This window comes from Natator depressus, chromosome 2 (genome assembly GCF_965152275.1).
Source record: "Natator depressus isolate rNatDep1 chromosome 2, rNatDep2.hap1, whole genome shotgun sequence".
Taxonomy (NCBI): Eukaryota; Metazoa; Chordata; order Testudines; family Cheloniidae; genus Natator; species Natator depressus.
The window spans coordinates 207336845-207361816 of record NC_134235.1 but is presented as its reverse complement, the minus strand read 5'-3'; the positions used below and the strand labels follow the sequence as shown (position 1 = coordinate 207361816).

The 24972-nt window shown below is 39.6% G+C and overlaps 1 protein-coding gene across 5 annotated transcripts in view; it reads left to right on the top strand.

The window, feature by feature from the left end:
• The window catches only part of HDAC9 (histone deacetylase 9), a 542743-nt gene that overhangs the window by 319213 nt on the left and 198558 nt on the right, over positions 1-24972 (top strand). For 3 of the 5 annotated variants that reach the window (XM_074945808.1, XM_074945812.1, XM_074945807.1), the window contains one exon: positions 242-511. In XM_074945808.1, coding sequence (XP_074801909.1) covers positions 242-511 — 270 coding nt within the window. Of the gene's footprint in view, positions 1-241; positions 2651-24972 lie in introns of those variants that run through there. The other 2 variants (XM_074945811.1, XM_074945809.1) reach the window with 1 other exon arrangement.

Here is a 24972-nt window from a genome sequence, read left to right as displayed (position 1 = left end):
TTACTATAAAATGCTATATTTGTACATAGCATCTTCTAAATTGAAAGACGATAGGATCCTGTTAGTGAGGAGCTTACATTCTTCATTCTGATAAACTTCTGCTGCAAAGTTGCATCTTAACTAGTTTTGCCAGGAAAGTTTTGACTCACTTGTCAATACTAATATAGTAATCCTTAGCGTGTGGCATCTGTGGAGAAATATTGGCAGTAACTTTAAATTTCTCTCTCTCTCTCTCTTTCAGCTGCTCTCTAAATCCATTGAACAGCTAAAGCAGCCTGGCAATCATCTGGAAGAAGCTGAAGAAGAACTTCATGGAGATCATGCTATGCAGGAAGAAAGAGCTCCCTCTAGTGGTAACAGCATTAGGGACGACAGCTGCAGCGTTTGTGTGGATGACAGAATAGGACAGCATGTGGGGGCTGTGAAAGTGAAAGAGGAGCCACTGGACACTGATGACGATAATCAAACCCAGCAAATGGAATCTGGGGAGCAGGCTGCTTTTATGCAACAGGTAATAGGCAAAGATTTAGCTCCAGGATTTGTAATTAAAGTTATTATTTGAACATCAAATGCATTTTTAGGGCTTGAATAAGAGATTGACTGTCTTTTGATTCATGGATCTAGCTAATTTCATTTTACTGTTCAGAGTATCTAACAAAGGTGGGTGCATTTGTGTGCACTCTTAAAACATAGTGACGCTCATTTTAAAGGCCACTAATTGAGAAAATACTTGCTGCACTCAAGTATTCTACAAAAAAGTCAGTGCATAATACAGAGAACTTGTTTTCGCTCTCGACTTCATTACATCAGTTAGTTCTAGGGAAACAGAACTCACTGTTGTTTAACTAATTTGTTGAGATCAGTAGTTGCTGGAGTCCGTTTCCAGAACTGATCAATGAAACATTCTTTCTCTGTTTTTGAATTCTTCTGATGTCTTGACTTTTTCCTTTCACCTATATGTATATAATGTATCATGCTGTAGTCTTGAACACTGTTAAGAGTAGGATTGTTTTCTCCATTAGGCAGATATTGGTTGCAATACCAGAGGCCCTAGGTTTGTGTACAGAGTATGATTATGGAGATATTGGGAGTGCAAAGTGGAAGTAAACATACAAGGCAAGGCACTATTTAAAAGGTTTTTCCTTTTGCACTTCTTAGTGTATTTTTCATTCTTCCCTATTTGATTATGTTGTCTACAAAGGCATGATCAAATGAAGCAGATTCAAATATTGGCAAGGAATGATATGCAACATTGTGTTCCAATCAGATATTAGGGTATATCTGTAATTGTAGAAAAAAACACAGATCATCTGATAGTCAATACTTTTTAAATAAAGACTAATCATATAATATTGTATAACCTTTACCATTAGGGTCTCACTGAAGTGCTAAATTAATGACATAGTGTGTAAGACACCAGTGTGGCAAAAGGTCACTTTTTACCAAATTAAATATTTTAACAATTGCTAAATGATAAATGCACTTATACAGACGGTACTTTCAGAATGCTGGTGTCCTTTTTTTGCTATAAAATCAGAACAACTCTGAATGCAATAGAAGGCACTGTTTATTTAAGTCAGTACTTTGTCAGGTCCCTGCTGTTCTCCTGCAGAAAAGTGATTCTGTGGGGGTGAACAGGAAATGCCTTATGGAAACAGGAAGTCCAAGTGATTCATGTACTGAGGAATGTAAGGGGGTGGGGGAAGGAATGGGGGGATGGATAGTGTTTTACTCTGTTTTTAAAGGGCACTCTATGAATTGATTTATTGTCAAAGAAAATAACAAAGCAAGTAGGGAAATTGTTAAGGAAGCTTTCCAGTGAAACATTTCCTTCATATTCCCTTTTGATATGTTTACCTTGTTTTATAGGTTTACTTTTGTTAAGCTAGTTAAAGATTCATTGTATTAAGATCTCTTTAATATGGATAATCCAAAACTGACCTGGAGTCCCTGTCAGTTTTTTTTTTCTATTCAAAATATTTATATTTCTAAAGCTAAGGTATTTTAAGGTGCAGTATCCTGTTTCAAAAGAGATAGCTGTTTTGCCAAATGTAGAAGTTGTTCTAATATATGTTATTAGTATGTGTTGTTTACATTTTGCTCTAATATTATAAAAGTCCCTTATAAAATGTTGCGACTTCTAAAGATACATTATCCTTTTCCATAAAAAGTCTCCAAACAAATTAAATTACTTAAATAGTTGCTGTAAAAGAAAGGCCTCCTGAAACATTAATATCAGCTTTGATAGGAAAGACTTGTTAATTGACAATATATGGTTTTTGCTTAAATATACCCCCCGTCCTCCGCGCTTAAATACAAAGGGGGAAAATAACACGCACATTCAACATAATGAAGCATATAAAGAGGAAAATATGTATTTTCCCATTCTGTTTATATTTCATTTCCTACCAAGCCTAATTTTAGCCTCACCAAAAAGGGATAGTCAATCTTTTAAAATACATTTTATTTACAGAGGAACTTGCAAATGAGAAGACTTTTGTACAATATCATTTCAAAGAAGTGTAACAAACAACAAAAGATACTTTTATAGTGTCATTCAGGAAAGTTACCCCAGTAAAGCCAGCATACTTTAATTCTATTCAAATTTGATAGCCTCTGAATTGAATCAAGAAACTACCTGGAACCAGTGAAAAGGAAAACTGGGTTAAATAACAATATTTCTAATTGATAAATGTCTCTTACATTTTAAATCTACTGTATTTATTATAATCTACACCTTTGGAGGTGATCTCTTGTTTTGTGTTGTAAATATATTCTGTTTGTATGTTCCCTTTCTTGCCTTCTGATATAAGTCTATTTCTTTCTCAAATAAAGCTTTTTTTAAAAGATCCCCTTTCATATATCTGGCTTTGTGTAAAGTTGATAATTTTAGTTGGTGCTCTGTTTTTTGTATAACCAAATCTGCTGGCTACGCATTGTTGAAAAAATCCATTAAAGCTTTTAGGAGCAAGATTTTTTATTACACTATTTTTACAATGATTACACAAAGTCTATTTTGGTCTGTTATTTGATCCTACATCAGCCATTATAAACTGTAAAACAAATGGAAATAATATCTATGCATGCTCATTTTCCCATCATGGCATTTGTCTTGGACATGTGATTATCAATGGTACCATACAGAACAAATAAAATACAGATAAACCCAAATTTTCTGACCCCTGATTAGCCAATATGTGGGCTATTTGAAAATCATTTCCATTCCTATTTCCAAAACTCATATATAACCTACAATTTGTTGATCTGAAACTGACGAAAGTTTTGGATGTCTCTTGAAACCTTGATTAAAACAAAGTTTACCTATAAATATAAACCTGGAGAGAGAACTTCAGACTAATTATAGGGTGGTTTTCAACACTGATTCTGAAAAGCACTATAACGATATGCTTAAGTGCTTTGCTGAATGGTGGGTGATGCTTTCTTGAGTTGGACCCTAACTTTGCTTTAACTTTAACGAAGATATATTGGAATCATATTCCAATATACATAACTACTTTCATTGTTAGGAGTCTCTGAGATTTTGCTACAAAGAATGTGTGAAGGGCAAATAAAGCATCCAGAAAATCAGATATTGAAAAGGTGGCCTGGCAGAATTATTATCCATCTTCTCTAACTCTGCAATGGTTAGGTTCTTAACGCTTTCACTTCCAGTGGTTCTTGCACCAAGATAAATGGTTTCTAAAATAAATAGATATGAATAAACATGTTTCCATAAATACAGTTTCACATTACAGTTATTTGTATGAGCACTACTTTTCCATGATCTGAGTGATATACTCAAAATACTTACTAGCTAAAAAGAATAATGGTAAAAGGCTTAATTTGAAAAAGTTAAACAGGTTAATTAGCATTAACCATACAGCTGTAACAACTTACCATATTGATCTCCTATTTATAAACTAAAGTCTTTAAGTAGAGAATACTGCTGACAAAAAATTTTGAAATGAGGCCTGTTATTTTAATAAACATGTCAGAATAGCAGTTTTAAACATTTTCCATCTATAACCCAAGAGCTTATTTTACAGCATTCATTTTCTGAGTGTAGCTAAAAGATTTCTTTATTTGCCATGATTCCAAGCAAGTTGCGATGAAACAAAAGTTATAATCAAATAAATACCACATGTAATTTTTTTGGGAGGTAAGGTGTCTCTTCTTTGGAACAATAGGTACGTATGCTGTCCTGTTGTCAAAAATAAAGCCTGTATATGTAGCATTTGTGAACAATCACTTTGAAATTAGTAAAAATGCTTCATATAAGTTATGTACTCTGAGAAAACAAACTCTATTCAGCCATACACTGCTGTTATACAGTTTTTTTCCCTTTAATATCTGTTCATTGTTTGTTGTTAACAAAATAGTATTAAAAGCTGAATCTCTGAGCAGCGAAGAAGTAATCTGAGGAGTGCTGACATATCTCTAAAAAAGAAAAGGAGTACTTGTGGCACCTTAGAGACTAACCAATTTATTTGAGCATAAGCTTTCGTGAGCTACAGCTCACTTCATGCTCAAATAAATTGGTTAGTCTCTAAGGTGCCACAAGTACTCCTTTTCTTTTTGCGAATACAGACTAATACGGCTGTTACTCTGAAACCTGACATATCTCTACCATTCAGAAATTCAGTCATGCACCTTTTATCATTACCATATCATCTTCAGGATCGCTGAGATTACTCTGCGTATCCATCCTGAGCAATCCAGCTGTACCCTGTTTTTATTTCACTGGCATTCTGAGGTAAACATTTTTGTGAACATTACTCCCAAAAACGCTAGGCTATGAACTCTCTACAATTTGCAGCCAGAATTAGTGAGAAAATTAACTTTGCTGTATTATGTTCTGTCCGAGTAGCAGCCTGGCCTACTTATCCATTTAAAGGATGTTGTTTGCTTGTCATTTATTTGTTTACTTTCTGATTTCCTTATGCAATTCCCATCATCTAGGTGGCAGAGCTTTTTCAGTACCTCATTTGCTTGCTGGAGGATCATAGTTTTGAGCATTATACTGTACACTGACTGAAGTCCTCCTCAGGCAAAACAGAAGTTCACCATGGGTAAAATTATCCTCTCATTTATTCTGGTAAAATCCCATTGACTGTAACAGGCTTGCATCGGTGTATTTGGTTGTGTATTGTCCCTTGTGCCTTTCATCTTCAGTATAATTCAGCCCAACTTGATTTTTATTTTGCTTTTTATTCTAACTCTGTCAGATCTAAATGCATAGCCAAGGTAGAGTATATCAGTCTGTATTTTTCCCAGTAGATCTACAGTGTTCCTACCTGTGCTGCTCTAGCTTTATGCCGTATGTTTATAGAGCATATATTTATTTTTAGCCCTGTTTTCTGGCATTTATGGTATACTTCAATTCTTAGGAGCGGCATCTGTTTTCTGTTCTATATCACAAAACTGAATGGTTCTTATATTTCTAAAAGCACAGTACAATACAACGGCCAGTTTCTTATCTATGACACAGTAGTGCCTAGAAGCCCAGTCAAGCTCAGAACCCCATTGTGCTGGGTGCTGTACAAATTAATGAGATGCCCTTCTTAGGAGGGGATGGGAAGAGTGTGGAACCAAGCATCACTTATAATGGCAAACTCTAGCCATAAATCAGAGCAGGTAGATGTGCCTGTCACAATGATGTGTGCAGACACAGTTAACAATGCTAAGATTTTAAAGTGTTGCTACTGGGCTTCAGAGTCAACATTCAAAGGGGGGCAGTCCACAACTCCTAAGACCAAATGTTCATTTACCCCACATGGAGTGTGAATAAAGAGCTTTTCATGGAGGCTCTACGAAGGGCTGGGGAATAATCTTCCACAACCAAGTGGCTGGCTTGGAGCAAGCAGCTCTTCACAGGCTCCCAGTCCTAGGCCAGTTGTTTTAACCCCATGCATTCACTTCGCACTGAATCTCCTCATCACTCCCCTTCACAGGCCCCAGCGACACCACCAGAAAGCCCTGCAAGAAAGGTTCCCCTTCAAAGTCTCCACTTGCACATTGTAACCATACTGGGTTGGGCCAATTTAGAGCCTTCTGTGTCTTTTGCAAGGGACAGCATTTTGGCCTTACAGATGTGGCACTGCCGTTCATGTTCAGAATAATATTGTCACAACAAGAAGGGATAGAGGCCTAATTCTGTTTCTGAATGTATTTAGAATTCTAGAGAAAATGTTGTGTCACCAGAAGAGTGTAGGTACAAAACTCCAGTGCATACCAGCTCAACTCAATGCCTTCAGCAATGATGAGATTACTCTTCTTTCTAGGCCAGCTCCTTAAGTCTGTGTCACACAGGATCCAGGAGGCGTGGAGGCTGCCATTACACTAATCTTCTGCCCCTTCAGTCCTGGGAGCAGTTCAGCCTCAGGTGCTACTTAGAGCAGCTCAAAGCTGCTCTGAATATTATAATCTGGTAACGGCCCATTAGGGCCCATTATGCGTCCAGGGATTGGAGGAGTGTAGGGCATTCCAAGCATGTCTTCAGAACCCCTCTGCACCATGAGGGGGAGCTAGAGTGGGGATGTTTTGGTTACACATCTGACAACACAGTTAGGTCATTGTCAATCTTCTGAAGTGACACAACTTGTGCGCTGCAGTGACTCCCAGTGCTTGTTCTTTTATTCTTTATGTTATCATTTAAAATGTGTGTTTTCAGGAAGAGATTCCGTCAGACTCTGAGCAAAACTGAAAGGGGAGCTTCCTCACGCTGCTCTGCGATAAACCTCAGACCTGACTATGGGGGACCTCTTCTAGGGCCTCTTCAGGACCGTTCAGTCTTTAGCCAGTCCCCCCTCTGCTGAGAATGCCTGTAAGGTTGACAGTTAACATTAGTTATGCGGCTGAGTTCTTTATTTATCTGGCCACCCATCTCTTAGCAACCAGATTCTGCCAACTCGTTTCACAGACACCACCAAACAGCAGCCAGCAGGACCATCTTTTGGATATATCAGGCTTGATCCATGGCTGAAACAGTGATTTAGACATGAAAAACTCCCTATCAGCAATCCTTCTAAACCTCCTCTTTTTTCCAAGATGGTTACTTTTGGTCTTCTAGCATTTTATCTAACAGTCTCTTATAGTTCTTATTCTCTCTTATCTGTATAGTTTCCTTTTGTCTCAAAATGGAAAATTGCTCAAGTTTTATCTCCTGTGGAGTAGTGTGATGGATTGTCTTATGGATATTTTTAAATGTGCTGAATTCTTGACCATATGCTTATATCTTCAATACAATTTCTTTTGTAGTTTTGATAGAAGAAGAAAATAACACTAAATATGATCTCTATTCATCACCACCTTGCTCATTCCATTTACATTTCACTTCATCAAGTAGTTCAAATCTATTCATTCCTAAGGAAGAATTTGCATCGTATGCGTTTAAGGCAGGGGTGGGCAAACTTTTTGGCCTGAGAGCCACATCTGGATATGGAAATTGTATGGCAGGCCATGAATGCTCACTAAATTGGGGGTTGGAGTGCAGGAGGGGGTGAGGGCTTCGACTGGGGGTGCGCGCTTTGGGGTAGGGTTGGTGATGAAGGGTTGGGGTGCAGGAGGGTTCTCTGGGCTGGGACCGAGGGGTTCGGAGGGGGATCAGGGCTGGGGCAGGGGTGCAGGTTCTGAGCGGCGCTTACCTCAAGCAGCTCCCAGAAGCAGTGGCATGTTCTCCCTCCAGCTCCTATGCAGAAGTGCAGCCCCGTCCACAGGCGCTGCCCCAGCAGCTCCCATTGGCTGTGGGTGCCAGCTAATGGGAACTGTGGGAGCAGTGTGCGGAGCCCCCTGGCTGCCCCTATGCATAGGAGGTGGAACGGGGACATGCTGCTGCTTCCGGTAGCCTAGCAGAGCCCTGACATGCATGGAGCAGGGCAAGCCCCTGACCCCGGTCCCCAGCTGGAGCTCAAGGGCCATATTAAAATGTCTGAAGGGCCAGATGTGGCCCCTGGGCTGTAGTTTGCCCACCCCTGCCTTAAGGCAAGCAATTTGGACTATATCAACTTGCACAAACCCCTTTGCTAACAGAAATGTCCTTTGTGCCCCATGAAGGACACTAAGTTTTCATTATAATCTTTTTTTTTTTATATTAGTTCTAGTGATTTTCTTTGCACAGAGAGCCTTGGAAACCAATGCAAACCAAGTATTAGGGTTGGAAGGAAGAGCAGTGGAACACCATTTCTGCAGCAGGAGGGGATGGTGAATACTGCACACGACACAACCACACTCTTTATGTAAAATAAACTTGTTAAATTTGAGAGATATCCCACAGAATCAACCCTTGGATGTGTGATGAAGGTGGACTGGAATCCATTACATTTGGTTTTAAGGGCAGGATAATATTGTTTTGCAGCCTGCCCAAAACGACTCTGCATCTTGTAACTTTCAGCCCTCTCTGAGACTGCACCAATTGCTGCTCTTGATCTCTCTAGTTATGTGCTCATATGGTCTCCCGCCCTTACAGTATTTGAATCCGCTTGCATATTTAGAAACAAGGATGTCTCTTTTACGCCAACCTTTCAAAGAAATAACTCTGTTAGTTTAGTTATTTCACTTTAGAGATATGGGGGTGGGGGGGCAGGTAGAGAAACCTTCGTCAAAGAAATAAGTTTTGTATCTTGCTCTCAATGCACTGAGGCCAGTGCTTATTCTCATCTCATCTGGCAGTGAATTCCACAGTCTAGATGCTGCTCTGAGGAAAGTTCTGTCTCCTGCACTCTCAAAACTTCCCACTGTTGACTGGCAGTTTCACTCTTCCAGTGGAACATGGCTGTATAGCAGGTCATTGTCCTGGGGAAAGCACAACTGCTCAGGTACCTAGGTCCAGTTCACAAAGGACTTTCAGTATCAGAACAAAGAGCTTGAACTGGACTTTTTTCTGTGGGATGCCAGAGCTATGGGAAGGAGTACTTGTGGCACCTTAGAGACTAACCAATTTATTTGAGCATAAGCTTTCGTGAGCTACAGCTCACTTCATCGGATGCATATTGTGGAAAATACAGAAGATGTTTTTATACACACAGACTGTGAAAAAATGGGTGTTTATCACTACAAAAGGTTTTCTCTCCCCCCACCCCACTCTCCTGCTGGTAATAGCTTATCTAAAGTGATCACTCTCCTTACAATGTGTATGATAATCAAGGTGGGCCATTTCCAGCACAAATCCAGGGTTTAACAAGAACATCTGAGGAACAGTGGCGGGGGGAGGAGGAATAAACAAGGGGAAATAGGCTTGAATAGAGACTGGGAATGGTTGATTCATTATAAAAAGTAACCTAAGTTAATTGTATCCAATTTGCAAATTAATTCCAATTCAGCAATCTCTCGTTGAAGTCTGTTTTCGAAGTTTTTTTGTTGAACGATAGTCACTTTGAGATCAGAAATCGAGTGACCAGAGAGATTGAAGTGTTCTCCGACTGGTTTATGAACGTTATAATTCTTGACATCTGATTTGTGTCCATTTATTCTTTTACGTAGAGACTGTCCAGTTTGCCCAACGTACATGGCAGAGGGGCATTGCTGGCACATGATGGCATATATCACATTGGTAGATGTGCAGGTGAACGAGCCTCTGATAGTGTGGCTGATGTTATTAGGTGATGGTGTCCCCTGAATAGATATGTGGGCACAGTTGGCAACGGGCTTTGTTGCAAGGATAGGTTCCTGGATTAGTAGTTCTGTTGTGTGGTATGTGGTTGCTGGTGAGTATTCGCTTCAGGTTGGGGGACTGTCTGTAGGCAAGGACTGGCCTCTCTCCCAAGATTTGTGAGAGTGTTGGGTCGTCCTTCAGGATACGTTGTAGATCCTTGATAATGCGTTGGAGGGGTTTTAGTTGGGGGCTGAAGGTGACGGCTAGTGGCGTTCTGTTATTTTCTCTCTTAGGCCTGTCCTGTAGTAGGTGACTTCTGGGAACTCTTCTGGCTCTATCAATGTGTTTCTTCACTTCCGCAGGTGGGTATTGTAGTTGTAAGAATGCTTGATAGAGATCTTGTAGGTGTTTGTCTCTGTCTGAGGGATTGGAGCAAATGCGGTTGTATCGCAGAGCTTGGCTGTAGACAATGGATCGTGTGGTGTGGTCAGGGTGAAAGCTGGAGGCATGTAGGTAGGAATAGCCATCAGTAGGTTTCCAGTATAGGGTGGTGTTTATGTGACCATTGTTTATTAGTACTGTAGTGTCCAGGAAATGGATCTCTTGTGTGGACTGGACCAGGCTGAGGTTGATGGTGGGATGGAAATTGTTGAAATCATGGTGGAATTCCTCAAGGGCTTCTTTTCCATGGGTCCAGATGATGAAGATGTCATCAATATAGCGCAAGTAGAGTAGGGGCGTTAGGGGACGAGAGCTGAGGAAGCGTTGTTTTAAGTCAGCCATAAAAATGTTGGCATACTGTGGGGCCATGCGGGTACCCATAGCCGTGCCGCTGATTTGAAGGTATACATTGTCCCCAAATGTAAAATAGTTATGGGTAAGGACAAAATCACAAAGTTCAGCCACGAGGTTAGCCGTGACATTATCCAGGATAGTGTTCTTGACAGCTTGTAGTTCATCTTTGTGTGGAATGTTGGTGTAGAGGGCTTCTACATCCACAGTGGCCAGGATGGTGTTATCAGGAAGATCACCGATGGATTGTAGTTTCCTCAGGAAGTCAGTGGTGTCTCGAAGGTAGCTGGGAGTGCTGGTAGCGTATGTACTGTTGATACTTCAACCCCTGTTGTCTCACCCACTGCAGCAATATTTTGGTATAGATGTTGAATAATATCGATGAGACTGAACTTTGTAGGACTCTGCAGGTAAGGGCTCTGGACTCAGTCTGAGAGGAAGGACACAAGCCATTTTGGGCTGATTGTATTCAATCTGCAGGACGAACAGAAGTTTTTGTTGATCAACAGCATCAAATGCTTCAGAGGGGTCAAGAAGGAGTATAGCTGTACTTCACATATCTATGCAAGGAGAAGGCCGTCCACCAGAACAAGTGTTGGGGCCTGACACCTATCTGAGAGGATTCAAGACACTAGCAGATGACCGGTGTGCCTGGAGATATTTTCTTTTAGTAGCTTATCGACCAGCAGGTGTTCGCTCCCAATTTAGCTACCCAGCCCACCATCAGAGAAGACCCACTCCCCATCTGACAATGCACACCACAGCCAGAGGCCATAGTACAAACCATCTTCCACCATTGCTACAAAGAGAGGTCACAATACAACCACCTATCACAACTGCTGCTGCTGTGAGGAACAGCTGTCAGGTAGGGGAGTCTTCTGGAGGAGCTTTTGGGGGAAATGTGGTGGGTCAAAGAAGTGTCTGGCTAGGGGAATAGGGATGGATGATTTGGATTGGGAATATAGTGTGCTCAGGTTAAAGGATCGATATGATTTTGAGTGGGAAAACCAGAGAGAATATCATGTATCACAGACCAAGGGAGAAAGGTTTTGAGGGAACTTCCTTTTTAAATATTGGCTGCAGTACTAAAGTTACCTACAGGCGGGAGATAAAACAGCAAGGAAACGCCACAAAATGTTCTTCAAACTGTCCCTTTGGACAATTGTGTGGGGTTCACTGTGGAACTGGCTTAGTGTTCCTCAGAGAAAGCAGCATGAGTTCCTCAGCGTTACGGTGATAAAGAGCACAATAATTACAGGAACATTTGCTTTCTAACATTTGCTTTTCTAACTTTATCAGAATAAAGAGAACAATCTTATCCCTAAAGCTATTATGTTTCCCTCTGCTTCACTGAAGAGCTTTGGCCTAGAAACTTCCCTAGCCCACCCCTTCCTGGCTTCCTGCTATGGTTTTAGTGGAACAATTCATATATCCTCACAAGTCCCCAGATGTATCAGACCCACCACAGTGTTCCTTGGGCCTTCTGCCTCCTGGGTGCATGGTCATTGGAAGGCATGTGCTGTTGCACAAAGGAAACCCTCTCTAGAAGGGTTACAAGCATAGAGCCCTAGTTACTGCTGCTTCACACAGTATTAATTTAGGTCCCAGGTACCTGAGTGGATAATTATGACTTCTGTGGGAAGGTAAACAGAGGACAACAGCCCCTGCTGCCATCTCCAAGCCCACCCATAAGTTCTTCAGGAAAGAAGAAAGGGATGGGACAGAGGAAGATGGCACAGGAGCAGCACCCTCCACCCCTTCTAGCCCGGTCTGCATCCCCTCTCGTTCAACTGGATGGCGGGTTTTGTCCCTTTGTACCTACTGATTTGTAGCACCTCTGCCCCTTCCTCATAACATCACTGCTTCAATGGGAAGTTCTGGAATAGATAAAGACTGAGGATCCTGGGTTTTACCTACTACACGTAATAGTTTAGAGAACTATTTATCACAGCTGTTTTTTTTTTAAGTACAATTTTGTGATTTGTTTTCTATTTTTTTCTGTTTTCCCAAAAAAATCTAATAATTTGGACCAGCTCTATAGCTGGTTGAATAAATAAAACACAGATTTTCACTGAATTTTTTTCAGGGAGTCAATTCATGAAGCTTGAGAATTTTTGTTTAAAAAAGTTTAAATTCAAAAATGTTCTACCAACTATACTATTTATGGCTACCTAGCATGACACCCAAATTGATTGTTGCATTTCTATTCTTTGTGACTCCTTCAATAATGTTAGATTTATTGTTAAACAAGAATTTTCTTGGTCTAGTAATGGAGATTATAATCAGTAAGCACAGGATTAAAAAAGTAGAGAAAAAAAAACCTATCCTCTGTTCTAGTCTCTATACTTGTTACATCTAAATCTCAATTTAACAATTTGAGTGCATATTATAATAACCAGAGGCAGAGCCAAGAGTATCAACCTCTTGTCATCTCTGTTATACCATTTATGAAATACAAATTTACACTATTATTTTTCCAGCTGGAAGACTGTATCCTGATTTCATTATATCATTATCAATTATTAAGACTAACATGTTAATACAGTGCCTGCCCTGAAATCTAAACTTCTTCAAATATCTGCTGAGGCTATGACCAACTGCTACAGAAACACATTAGGGATAAAAATATTAGCAAAAATACACAATAAATACTTAACCAAAAAGATATTGGGCACATTTTTCTTCTTGTTTCATTAAAATTATTTTAAAAGACAGGTCTTGATGTGCCAAGTAGGATTTTCCCAGATTTTTAATCCTCTTTATGTTAAAAACACTTTATAATTTCGAGAATATCATATATGGGAAATGGTTTACCTGTCATTAGTCATCTCCTAGAAATATCAGTGACTGGACATTTAAACCACAGTGACAATCATTCATTAATAGTGCCTTCCATTCCCGTTTTCAGTCTTGGCCCTGTGGTGCAAAAAACTGTACCAGTGATCTAATCTGACATCCTCATCTATTTAAAAGCTACTCCTAGATATTAGTTCCAAACTAGCATTCTAGATAGTGCTAATAACAGTGCCAACCAAAAACAAGAGTGACAAATTCCACCTAAGTGCAATTCATCTGGATATATGAAGGTGTAGATAAATGTGCTGTATCCTTCAGACAAGTTGTCACAAAATACAAAATTTAAGTTCACGTCATTACTAAAAATCTGAAAAGGGATTTATCTTTCAGTTCTGAAGTATTTGTTGAGCTCTGGATTAGGATAAAATGCTGTCAGAAATGTGTTAGCACCTTGATTTCAGGCAATACCTGAAATTTCCCTTGACTTCAGTGTGGAGATTTCTTTTTTCTTTAACCTGTTTTCAGCTTGTCTTAATGAACATTCCTGAGTTTTCACATACCCTTAGCAGTTTGAGCCGCACCTTTAAAAATAAATAACTGACTTAACATTTGAGGACAATGACCAAAGACAGGGAGCTTGCAGAACATGCTGCTATTCTCACTTTAACATTATTTTTGTGGGCACCGTGCACTTCTAAAATGGTTACGCTTTCCCCCCAACCGTTGTTATATAAAAGATTTACTGTTACAGTTTGTGTGTGGCCAGGCAATGGCATATGGAAAACATGTTTCCTGCTATTTAATTTAATTACTCCAATCACGTGCCAGCCTCGGGCATGTCATTCTGGACCTCTGAGGCTCTTTGTCTGTCAAAGAGATGGACAATATCTTGGCTTTGTTTAGCTGCTCTGGAGGCTACAGATAAAACCACTGAAATACTGACTGTTTGTTTAACCAAAACTTTGCATTTTTACCATTTGGCTTTGATTTTTTGTTTTACAAAAAAGATGACATTTTGGCCTTGGTGAGCTGAAAAGGAAATAGTAAGGATATGAAGAAGAACTGTCACTTTTGGAGGTTTAATATACAAAAAAAAAAAAAAGAATACTCTAGCTTCCTGGTCAGAAATAAGCTTTGTTAGCAGAAACTTAAAGCATGTATCATTGTGTTATTTCAGACTTGGCTGTTAGGACTTTTCCAGCTGCCCCACACTATGTATAACTGTTCCATCATAATGCATTTAGTTCTTCTCTGACATGGTGCAGGTTTCAGTTTTTCTTTTTAAAAGATGAAATTATAAAAGAAAAACTAAGCGTGACTGCATTGCAAGTCATCACACAAGTAGCCTGATAAGGGCTAACTTTATAAAACACCTTTAGTAATTCAGAAGTTATATGAAATATATGTAACAAACTTTAACAGAAATCTGTGTGGTAAATCCTAGAATTTGGTAAAATGACATTTACGGTGCTGAACTTTATAAGCCCCAATTCAGGAAAGCACTTAAGAGTGCTTAACTTTTAAGCATGTGCTTAAGTTCCATTGGCTTCAATACGATCTGAGCACATGCTTCAGTGCTATCCTGAATGGGTGCTTTCTTGAATTAAGGCCACAGATGGTAAATGCTATTAAGTAATATTTAAAGACCGGAAAACCACTTGTAATACATACTTGAGCCTTTTGGGGCTCTATCTTTCATGACGGAGAATAAAGAAAGCAGACTTTCACAGTGTCAGTTCCACAAAGCATCTTTAATCAAGGTGAATTCCTTGATTTAAGAAACTACTATATGTGGAAAGCCTTTTTATTTTACATTTTTTCAGAGCTGAACAAGTTAAGTGTGACTGTGGACAACAGTTAATAGCTTTGTAGTCAGTTTAAGTTACAGACTTCACTTTCATGGATATTTGAGTATGGTACTGCACCTATGTCCTAGCGTATTCAGGTGGAATTTGCTTACAAATGAAATCAAACTGGTTTCTCCAAAGTCACAAAGTAAAGTAATTCCCTGAGTAATGTGTCAGAAGCTCATTCTGAATCAGAGCTCTGGATCTACTTGGCTCTCAGGTTTTGAGAACCACAAGCTGACACCACTTCCCACAATATTAACAGGTGTTTCTCTCTGTTTTCCATTTACCTAGAAACACACATTGATATGCTGTGAAACCATGTCATTGCAAATCGATTATAGAGGTATTGTGCTGACAACTGTACATAGATGTGTGCATATACCTAGACATTGATCTAGTGACTGTGTGTGGGTGAGAGTGTGCAAGCAGACAATAGTCGGGTATAAAACAAAATAATATGTGATTGTAATCTGCATGACTGCGTTGTGGTGTAATGATGTGGAGCTTGAGCCTGATTCAGTAAAATGAAACCAGTGAAGTGATTCAAGGGAGAGGTGATGCAACTGGAGCTTGGGGAGGGAGACAGCAGAGACGATTGCTTTTGCTGCATCATATTGGAAAGAATAGGTGGTGGGAAAGAGGAGAGGCAGAGAGGCCAGGCAGGAAAAGCTTACATTAATCAAGTCAAGAGTTGACATATCTGTGAGCAATTCGTCAAAAATGTGGTTGTGCTGTCGGGCATATCCGGGGAGTCCCTGCTGTGTTTTGTTTTTTGTGTTTTTTTTTTTTTTTTAACTGGAGACAAGGGACCTTCCTGGGGACATGTGGGCATAATAAACAAGTGACAGATACTCAGGGCCTGATTTTCAAAACTCTTGCAACTCCAGATCATTTGAAAATAAAGTGCCTACATTTGCACGCACAAGTACCATAATTGCATATGCAAGTCAGGCACTTGCACGATGGTTTGCCTCTGCAGTTGTGGTAACTGTATAAACAGGTATGGAATTGTCTTTGCGTACATCTTTGCACATGGTCTTATATGCTTGACTTTTTAAAAATCTGGCCATCGGTGTATTAACCTGTTCTCACATTCAATATTTAACCTATTTAGAAATTACAATATATGTTTACTTGTATTTAACGGTCTGTGTGATATGCCTGTGTTTAAAAATGTATCTCTAATCCATCTACCAGCTAGCCTAATTTTTCATACTAAAAGCAAGTGAAATAGTTCTTTTTGATTTAGTAATCTGAACTAGACGTATTTCATGTTAAATACCAGACTGTTATGCAGTCACACCCTGTTTCAAGTCCTGGACCTCCATTATGTGGTAATACGGGTTATGTAAATCCCCTGTTGTTGCTCAAACCAGTGTCCCACCAACCAATTTATTCTGAGTATCATGGCTTGCTGCAGAAAGGGATTTGCATGGAAGCAATCCTCCACTTAAACTGCCTCTCTTGCTTTTCATTCTCGCACAACCTACTGTTTCAGCTTTGCTTGTACCCCCCTCTAATGGCTGGGCAACCGAAGAGGAGACTGTGCTACTTCGGCAAGCTAACAGAGACACTCCTGTAGCTTAGGTGGTAGAGACCTCTGCTTTTACTGCTGATGGTCTAGGGTTCATTCGCCCCCTGAAAACCTATGCTAGTGGCTTCTTAGACGAAGTTGCAGAAAGTACTGTAAACCTAAAAATATAAAAATAAATAGTAGCTTTTGTGTTGGACAACAGGTGATCTTTCTCCCTCTTCCTGCCTGTTCATCACAGACCAATTACCTCATAATCTCTCCTAACAGTTCTAAATCAAAAGGTCTGGGACTCCAAAGTGGGTGTTTTAGGGATGTGAAGCACCTTGAAAGTTATTGGAAACCTGCCTTCCCCATCAGTCTTTAGAGGCACTGGGCATGTTCAGCACTTTCCTAAAATCCACTAGTTCCTACGGGGAAGGAGCCATGGACTCCACCTATGGCAAAAAGGAGAAGTTGGTTGGCTGCATGAATACTATGAACCTTAGTGATGGTACTTTCACTCACCTAGAGAATTGCTCCATAGCTGTAGGGAGAACCTCACAAATTTAATCAGTTCTGCACCATGGAGCCACTACATTTGCTACATGACTCAAGAGCAGTAAATAACACATTACCACATTCATGCTATTGTCAGACAGATATGCCTTAAAGAGACACATGCTAAAGTCTTTAACTTGCTGGACAACCTTAGAACACCATCGTTCATTAATTGCACCAATTCTGCTTCTCTAGTTCTATCAGTTGGTGATGTCATGTATTTGCTGTAGTTCTGATGAAGGATTGAGAATACTTATTCATAGGCTGAATTCATTCCATACAGGGCTTAATTCTGCTACACCAGTGTAAGTCCACAGTTGTTACCTTACACACCAGTGTGACAGCAGAATTTGGCCCATACAGGATTGGCTTCAACTGTCTGTTTACTTCAGCTCTTATTTAAGTAGTCCTGGGTGGACAGTGAGGTGATTTTGTCATGACTTTGGGCTAGATTTCTGAGCTATATATTGTAAGCACAGATAATCTATTACTTTTGAAACTCTGTTGGTGAACATTATCCACTTTTTGGGCCTCGTGGTTTTGTTGCTGTTTGTGAACAGTCTCACAAATGGATGTTATTTTTTAAAACACTTGCATGTGGAGGAATGGCGGTACGAAGGCCCATTTTTGTATATGAACAAGAGCATCCTACACATATAAGGGTATTTATTCTTTACTCTATGTTATTCTATTTCAAAAGTTCCAGCCGTCTAAGCAGAGAACAGAATCAATATCAGGTGATTTTACATTGACAATTATATGCCAAAGAACAATAAACGAGCCACTAGTTCTGAAATGTTATTAAAAGTTCTCTCTAATATTTAGTCTAAACAAATGTAATTTGTTTTCAGAATTTAGTTTCTTTTGTAAAAATTTTTATTGTGTGTTTTGCTTTAAGCATAATGGCTGCGAGGGTTGCTTTTCTTTCTTTGAGTTCCGACAGTTTTTATTTTTTAAATGCAGTATGATTGAATGTCCCTTTGAAGATTGTTTATGGAGAGCAAACAGATCTCCACCCTGTTTGTGGCTCACCACAACCTCACAGAAGGTTAGCTGGAGAACTCTTAAACAAAATGGTCATGGGAAGCCGCACATCTTCAGACTTGGAATCTGTTGCTGTGTATTTTCTGTGAAAATGTCCTCTGAGTGTGTTTCTGCATGTAGTACATATAATCGGGACAAAGTCCATGCACATTTATACTGTGTCTGCACACAGGGTGAGGTTTTGTGCAGCAACTGATAGACATAGCCCAAGGGGAAGGAGGCTAAGGTAGCAGCTTTAAGCCACATTAATATCCTCTCAATTCTGCCCTGCTGTGGGTGCCCAATGTAACCTATGTTATGTAGCTCAAGCCAAACTGCCTATATGGATAGCACCACATCTAATCACTGTAGTGAAGTCTTTCATAAGCCTGATCCCTTCCACTCCTGGCCCATCCCCTGCAGCCAATAGCACCATTGGCTTGTGGAGTGGGCATTTTAAGACTTGCTGGCTCTTTTACTCAGTTCCTTGTGCTGAAGGAGTTCTCTTTTGGCTGGATCTGGGACCATGGTTGGAGGAAATATCCCTCCCAGAATAACTTGCTAAATTAAGTGGAGTTACTCCAATTTTCCCCCACTGTACTAGACATGAGAGCAGAACTTAGGTCACTCAGTATAATAGGTTTCAGAGTGGTAGCCGTGTTAGTCTGTATCAGCAAAAACAATGAGAAGTCTTTGTGACACCTTAGAGATTAACAAATTTATTTAGGCATAAGCTTTCATGGGCTAGAACCCACTTCATCAGATGCATGGAGTGGAAAATACAGTAGCAGGTATAAATACTCAGCACATCAACAGATGGGAGTTGCCTTACCAAGTAGGAGGTCAGTCTAACAAGACAATTCAATTAACAGTAGGATACCAAGGGAGGAAAAATTACTTTTGAAATGGTAATGAGAGTGGCCCATTTCAAACAGTTGACAAGAAGGTGTGAGTAACAGGAGGGGGAAATTAGTATGGGGAAAATTAGGTTTTGTAATGACCCAACCACTCCCAGTCTTTATTCAGGCCTAATTTAATGGTGTCCAGTTTGCAAGTTAATTCCAGTTCTGCAGTTTCATGTTGGAGTCTGTTTTTGACATTTTTTTGTTGAAGAATTGCCACTTTTAGGTCTGTTATTGAGTTGCAGACAACAACCCAGGAACCAAACCCTGCAACAAACCCCGGTGCCAACTCTGTCCACATACCTATTCAAGGGACACCACCATAGGACCTAACCACGTCAGCCACACCATCAGGGGCTCGTTCACCTGCACATCTACCAATGTGATATGTGCCAGCAATGCTCCTCTGCCATGTACATTTGCCAAACCAGACAGTCTCTACGCAAAAGAATAAATGGACACAAATCTTACATCAGGAATTATAACATTAAAAAGCCAGTAGGAGAACACTTCAATCTTCCTGGTCATTCAATAACAGACCTAAAAGTGGGAGTGGTTGGGTCATTACAAAACCTAATTTCCCCCATACTAATTTCCCCTTACTGTTACTCACACCTTCTTGTCAACTATTTGAAATGGGCCACTCTCATTACCACTTCAAAAGTAATTTTTCCTCCCTTGGTATCCTACTGTTAATTGAATTGTCTTGTTAGACTGACCTCCTACTTGGTACGGCAACTCCCATCTGTTGATGTGCTGTCTATTTATACTTGCTACTGTATTTTCCACTCCATGCATCTGATTAAGTGGGTTTTAGCCCACGAAAGCTTATGCCCAAATAAATTTGTTAGTCTCTAAGGTGTCAAAGGACTCCTCATTGTTTTTTTCAGTATAATAGCTCACTCGGCAGAAGACTTGGTGAAAAATAAATACACTGCACTGAAGATGACAACAGAGCATTTGTAACCATAAACGTATTAGAGGATTAAGGAAACTTTCCACATATACAGTAGTTACCATTTACAAGTTGGCTTTTACCAAGAATTACAAAGCATTGCAAGGGACAACTGTGGTAATGGTCAGGAAATACTAATTTTAATTGTTTTTCTGTAGCTATGGTCTTCTACCTATGTTCCATTCATGATTTTCACCTTCTTTTGTACCTAAGCACACCTCTGTAAAGCAGTTGCATATTCCATTCACAACTTTCAGTTATCCTCAATGGGATACATGAAGTCAATGAGCTTTGGATCAGGCCCTGAATGGGCAAACTAACTTTCTCCAAAATTATCACCACTCTAGCCATTCAGAATAATTAGTATAGAGAGTTTCTTACCACAAGCACTGTATCTGAACCAGTGTTAGTATTTTGAGCTTCTGCCACTGGTACTGGAATGGCCATCATTTTGACAGGTCCTTCCCACTGCAATCTCTGTGACTCAAACCCTCGTTTAGTGCAACATGCCAAGTTCTGTCACAGGTTGTAGCATGCATAAGTGAGTGGGAGATAGGCACTGGTGGTAAACTGAGCTTCAGATCTGAGGTGGACCCAAAGTTTATCAGTGAAGTAGGGAAGGAAGGAGTTTGCTGTCTGGTGATAAAGATGCGAAGGAACTTTCTGGGTAGTACAGCTTAATTGCCTAACTTTTCAGGAAATCATACCTGAGGAGATCATCTCTTTCCTGCCATTTTTCCCCTCCAGTATGACGAAGAATTCAGTTTACACCAACCTGGGGAAACAGGTTCTAATCTAGACCAAATTCAACTCTGGCATGATTAAATACATTCAACGGACGTCTGCTCTGAATGGGACCTGAATTTGATTCAGAGTTTAACAAATCTGTATCTCACCTATGGCAGTGACAGTGGTGTTCTTTCCTAAAGCAGAAACTTGTACCATGGTTGCTGGTAGCATACGGATGATAAGCTATGTCACTGAGGTCAACAATAACAGCAACAGAGGAGGAGAGAGGTCATAGAGGAAAAAAATTACTGTCAAAAGAAAGGGGCCTGACTAGAAAGCATAAGCAAATTTAACAATAAAAGGAATGTAGCAGTAGACCCCAAAAAGTATAGTTTGAAATTTTCTGGAGAACAGCATTCGAAGCATTTTGGGAAAGAGAAAAAAAAAAAAAACTATATGAGACAAACCCTGTGAAATGTTACACCTTCAGTACAATCCCTTTCTAGCAGCTGATCATTTTACTAAAATCATCATAATAACTAGTTTTACACAGTTGAGGTAGCAAGATGAAAGATTTATAGTTTGCACTGGATTTAATGGTATGAGAGGAATTGGTTGCCAAATGGGGCTGTGCTTTGAATAGGGCGCCTTTGGTTTGGTTGGTGTGTTTGTTCTGTGGCTGGAGTTCACTAAAAGAAGTCTTTTGATGTGATGGCCAACAATAACTATCTGGGGAGGAGGAGAAATCCAAATCCTCCATGTTTTAGAGAAAGAACAGAATGAAATACTTGGGTATGTAGAAAAAAATAGGACAACAGATTCCATGATGGTGTGAGGTAGATCAATTCATAGGGTGCTTATGTGATTTGTCACCTTAAAAAAAGATTTATTGACACCAAATCATGGTAGTTAAAAGAACTAACTTGACCTGTTTTTGAAGACAAGGCTGCTTGAGAAGAGGGGATAGTAAGTTTGGAACAGAGTCCTGAGCTTTAGAAACAACACTGCTGGTTTGGCTTAGTTTCCAATATTGTTGCCTACTTTTAAATCCTTTCAGCAGGACCTCACTCCATTCTGATGACCTGTGAGAATTCCTGTGGAGTAGATTAACCCAACATTTCTCCAACTGCCTAATCTGATTTCAAAGTGAATTTTTAGCATTAGAATATAAACAGAAGCAAAACATTTAATATAATCATGAATCTAGGCTGCAATTCCACATGTTGTAGCTTTAAAAGTACCTTGAACTCTACAGCATAACTGAAATAAGACTTACAGTTCTTAGAAAGACCTGACATTTCTGCTCTAACCTAGCGCTGTATCTTTGAACTTTAACTGTGACTCTTGACTTGCCTGTGAGAATGGAGTTATCCATGTAACATCTTATCCTGTAAATCATTTGCTTAATGGACTCCCCCATTTGGGCTCTTTTTTTATTGCTGGGGATGAGTCTTCAGAAAGAATGTGTCTGTATTCCCTCTCTCTCGCTTGGCATTCTCTCTACTTCTTTGACACTCCTTCTGACATTGAGAAACACCTTTGCACATCATATCTAGCTTGAATTCTTGCAAAGCATAGATGATTCAAAGACTCTGGTTGACAGTCTAGGCATCACTTTGCATGTCTTTTTAGGTATGGGAGACAGACAAGTCAAAAGTTTATTGCTATTTAACGTTGAATTAATGAGATCAAATGATTCTGTAGCTGTCCTTTATTTTCACTTGATTTCACCAACAAAAGATATCAAATGCCTGCTCTGATTCAAAAATTTAAAGCAAACAAGAAATATGTTTTTGTAAACATTTGTGGCACATGGGGTGAATGTTTAGTACAATGCATTAGGTTTAATCTACATAATCCCCACTAGGGGACATGGCAACAGGACACTTCAAGTTATTGATACTACATGATTGGCCCATGGGAGCAAAACAGTAAAAGCTGTTCTGGAAAATGCTAGTACACTAATTGTAGTAAGGAAGGTGGCTAAGTTAGGTATTTTTTACATGGTGTGGTGGTTTAAACAAGTTTAGTTTGTTAGCCATTTCCACATGTACAAACCTCTGTACAGTCATTTTATGGTTAAGGTAAAAACCACTAATGTGTTTTAGGCACCTATTAGGGATATGGCTATATGCCTGTAGTATGTGGGTCACTTCCTAGAGGGCCCAGAATATAATGCAAATGTTCTTTGCCATGCAATGAAAACACATGTGTATTTACTTAATACTTCCATGTGCATCAGCTCTGTTTTATGGGTGAATAAGGCTCATATAATTAATGATGTAGGCAGAGAGGGAGGTACATGGCAGAAATTCAGAATTATTTTATACACTCTCAAGCTTACTTCATATTTCTCTGAATATTGGAAGATGAGGTGTAGGGGGTGGAGGGGGGGGGGTAAAATCAGAAAACTCCACAGCCCTCTGTAATCTGAGGGATGAAGTAAGGGTGCTTTAAAAATTACACAAGAAAGTCCTTAAAGTATTTGAAATATATTAAAAAATAAAGTGTGCATAGATGTGCGTATGTCACTTTGTTGCCTTTTCTAGTATTACAGTTAGTTCAGAACTAAAAAAATACAGGGACTCTAGTAAGTAGCATAATATAAAATTATATGTTGATTTTTCCATGGGCTATTAATATCTTCTTACTGTGAGACTGTGATGGTTGGTGGTTTCTGGCTTAGTGATACTTGGCTTGTAGGTAAAGGGGGAAAAAAGAACTAGACCTCCTCCAACATGAATACTGACCTCCAACTGCTATTTAACATAAATTATTTTTGGTTATTTCCAAATTTATCTTTTAATAGAAGATTAAGATATTATGTCTTCCCAGCCTTATTCTGTTTAAGTTTATATATCCTGAAATACTTTAATCATGCTTACCAAGATCACGATCAAGTCAGTGTTAACCTTCGGATGCTGGATGGAATTCAGACTCTCATTCTTTGTGGCATTATAGTAGAAGATTTAGAACTGCCAGTAAGGAAGACAGAAGAACTCTTGCCAATGGTCAGTCATATGAGACAGTGGGGGAACAGCAGCACAGGACCAGTGGATAGTGTGTTCCACTAGTACAGTACGTCTTATCCTTAGACATTTTTAAGTACATTTCATCCTAATCCAGCCATTGCTTTTCTTTTATTATTATTCTTCCCCCATTTAAATAAGGAACAATGGTATTATTAAACATCAATGAGGTTCCATTGTTTGGAATAGAAGTTCCCTCCAAGTTTTAGAGTCTAGTGCAAGATTGAATTTCACTTTCCTTTTGAACTTATGAGGAATCAGGACCATTGAAAACATTGCCGTGTAGCCTGTGAATGTTAATGGTATTTAGTTATTGAAATAAAAACTATACGAGGGACTGCATGTCTGAAGGGGTTGGTAATTGGATACAGAGCCTTTCGCCTTTGCGTCAGTGGTTCAAATCGGTCTCTTGTGGATCGTGACCGTGATCGGTTATAACCTAACTGTGCAGTGGCCTATATAAAATGAATGCATAGAAACTATCCCCCTGCCAGTGAAGAATTGTTCTCTGTGGTACGTTTTCTAGTTAGTAGTTTGTCCAGTTTGTAGTGGATAGTTGTCCACATTAAAAACCACTAGAGCTGGCACTAACTGGCACCTAAGAAACCGTGCCTTCAAGATACAGACATTTTGTGGAGTGGAGCTGCATCATTCAAATGAGTGCTTTAGAAGGAACTCTGCACACAGTGGAAATAGCCTTGCTGCTCCACCACTTCAGGGGTGGGGGTGTTGGGAAGTAAAATATACTCCCCTCACTGCTGGCCTCAGTTCCTTCCCACTCCTTATGGGGTGTCTTGTAGCCCAAAAGGTTCACAGAGGGAGTAATTAATGGCTATGAACACTTAATTTCTCACTCCTAAAAGTCTCCACAATATTGTTTCCTTAGCTAAATGCCTGTGAGAAAATTTCAGGGCATCATTATGACATTTGGGGGTGTTCAGATCTGGGGGTTTGGTTCAGGTCATTATAGACAGAAGGGCTATATATTAGTTCAGATATTGACTGGATTCAAATTCTCCCAAAGTTCAGAATAGCTCCATGTACAGGGGCTTAGTTTGGGCATCTCTCTAAAATGTAGGCATTTCAGTCAATGGGAGATTTCCCATGGACTTGGATGAAAGTAGATTAAGCCTTATCTTTTACAATGGCTATTTGTAAGTAATTAATTGTATTATATAGTGCCCTATACTAAGTGTGGAGAATTGCATATATATATATACACACACACCCCCACAC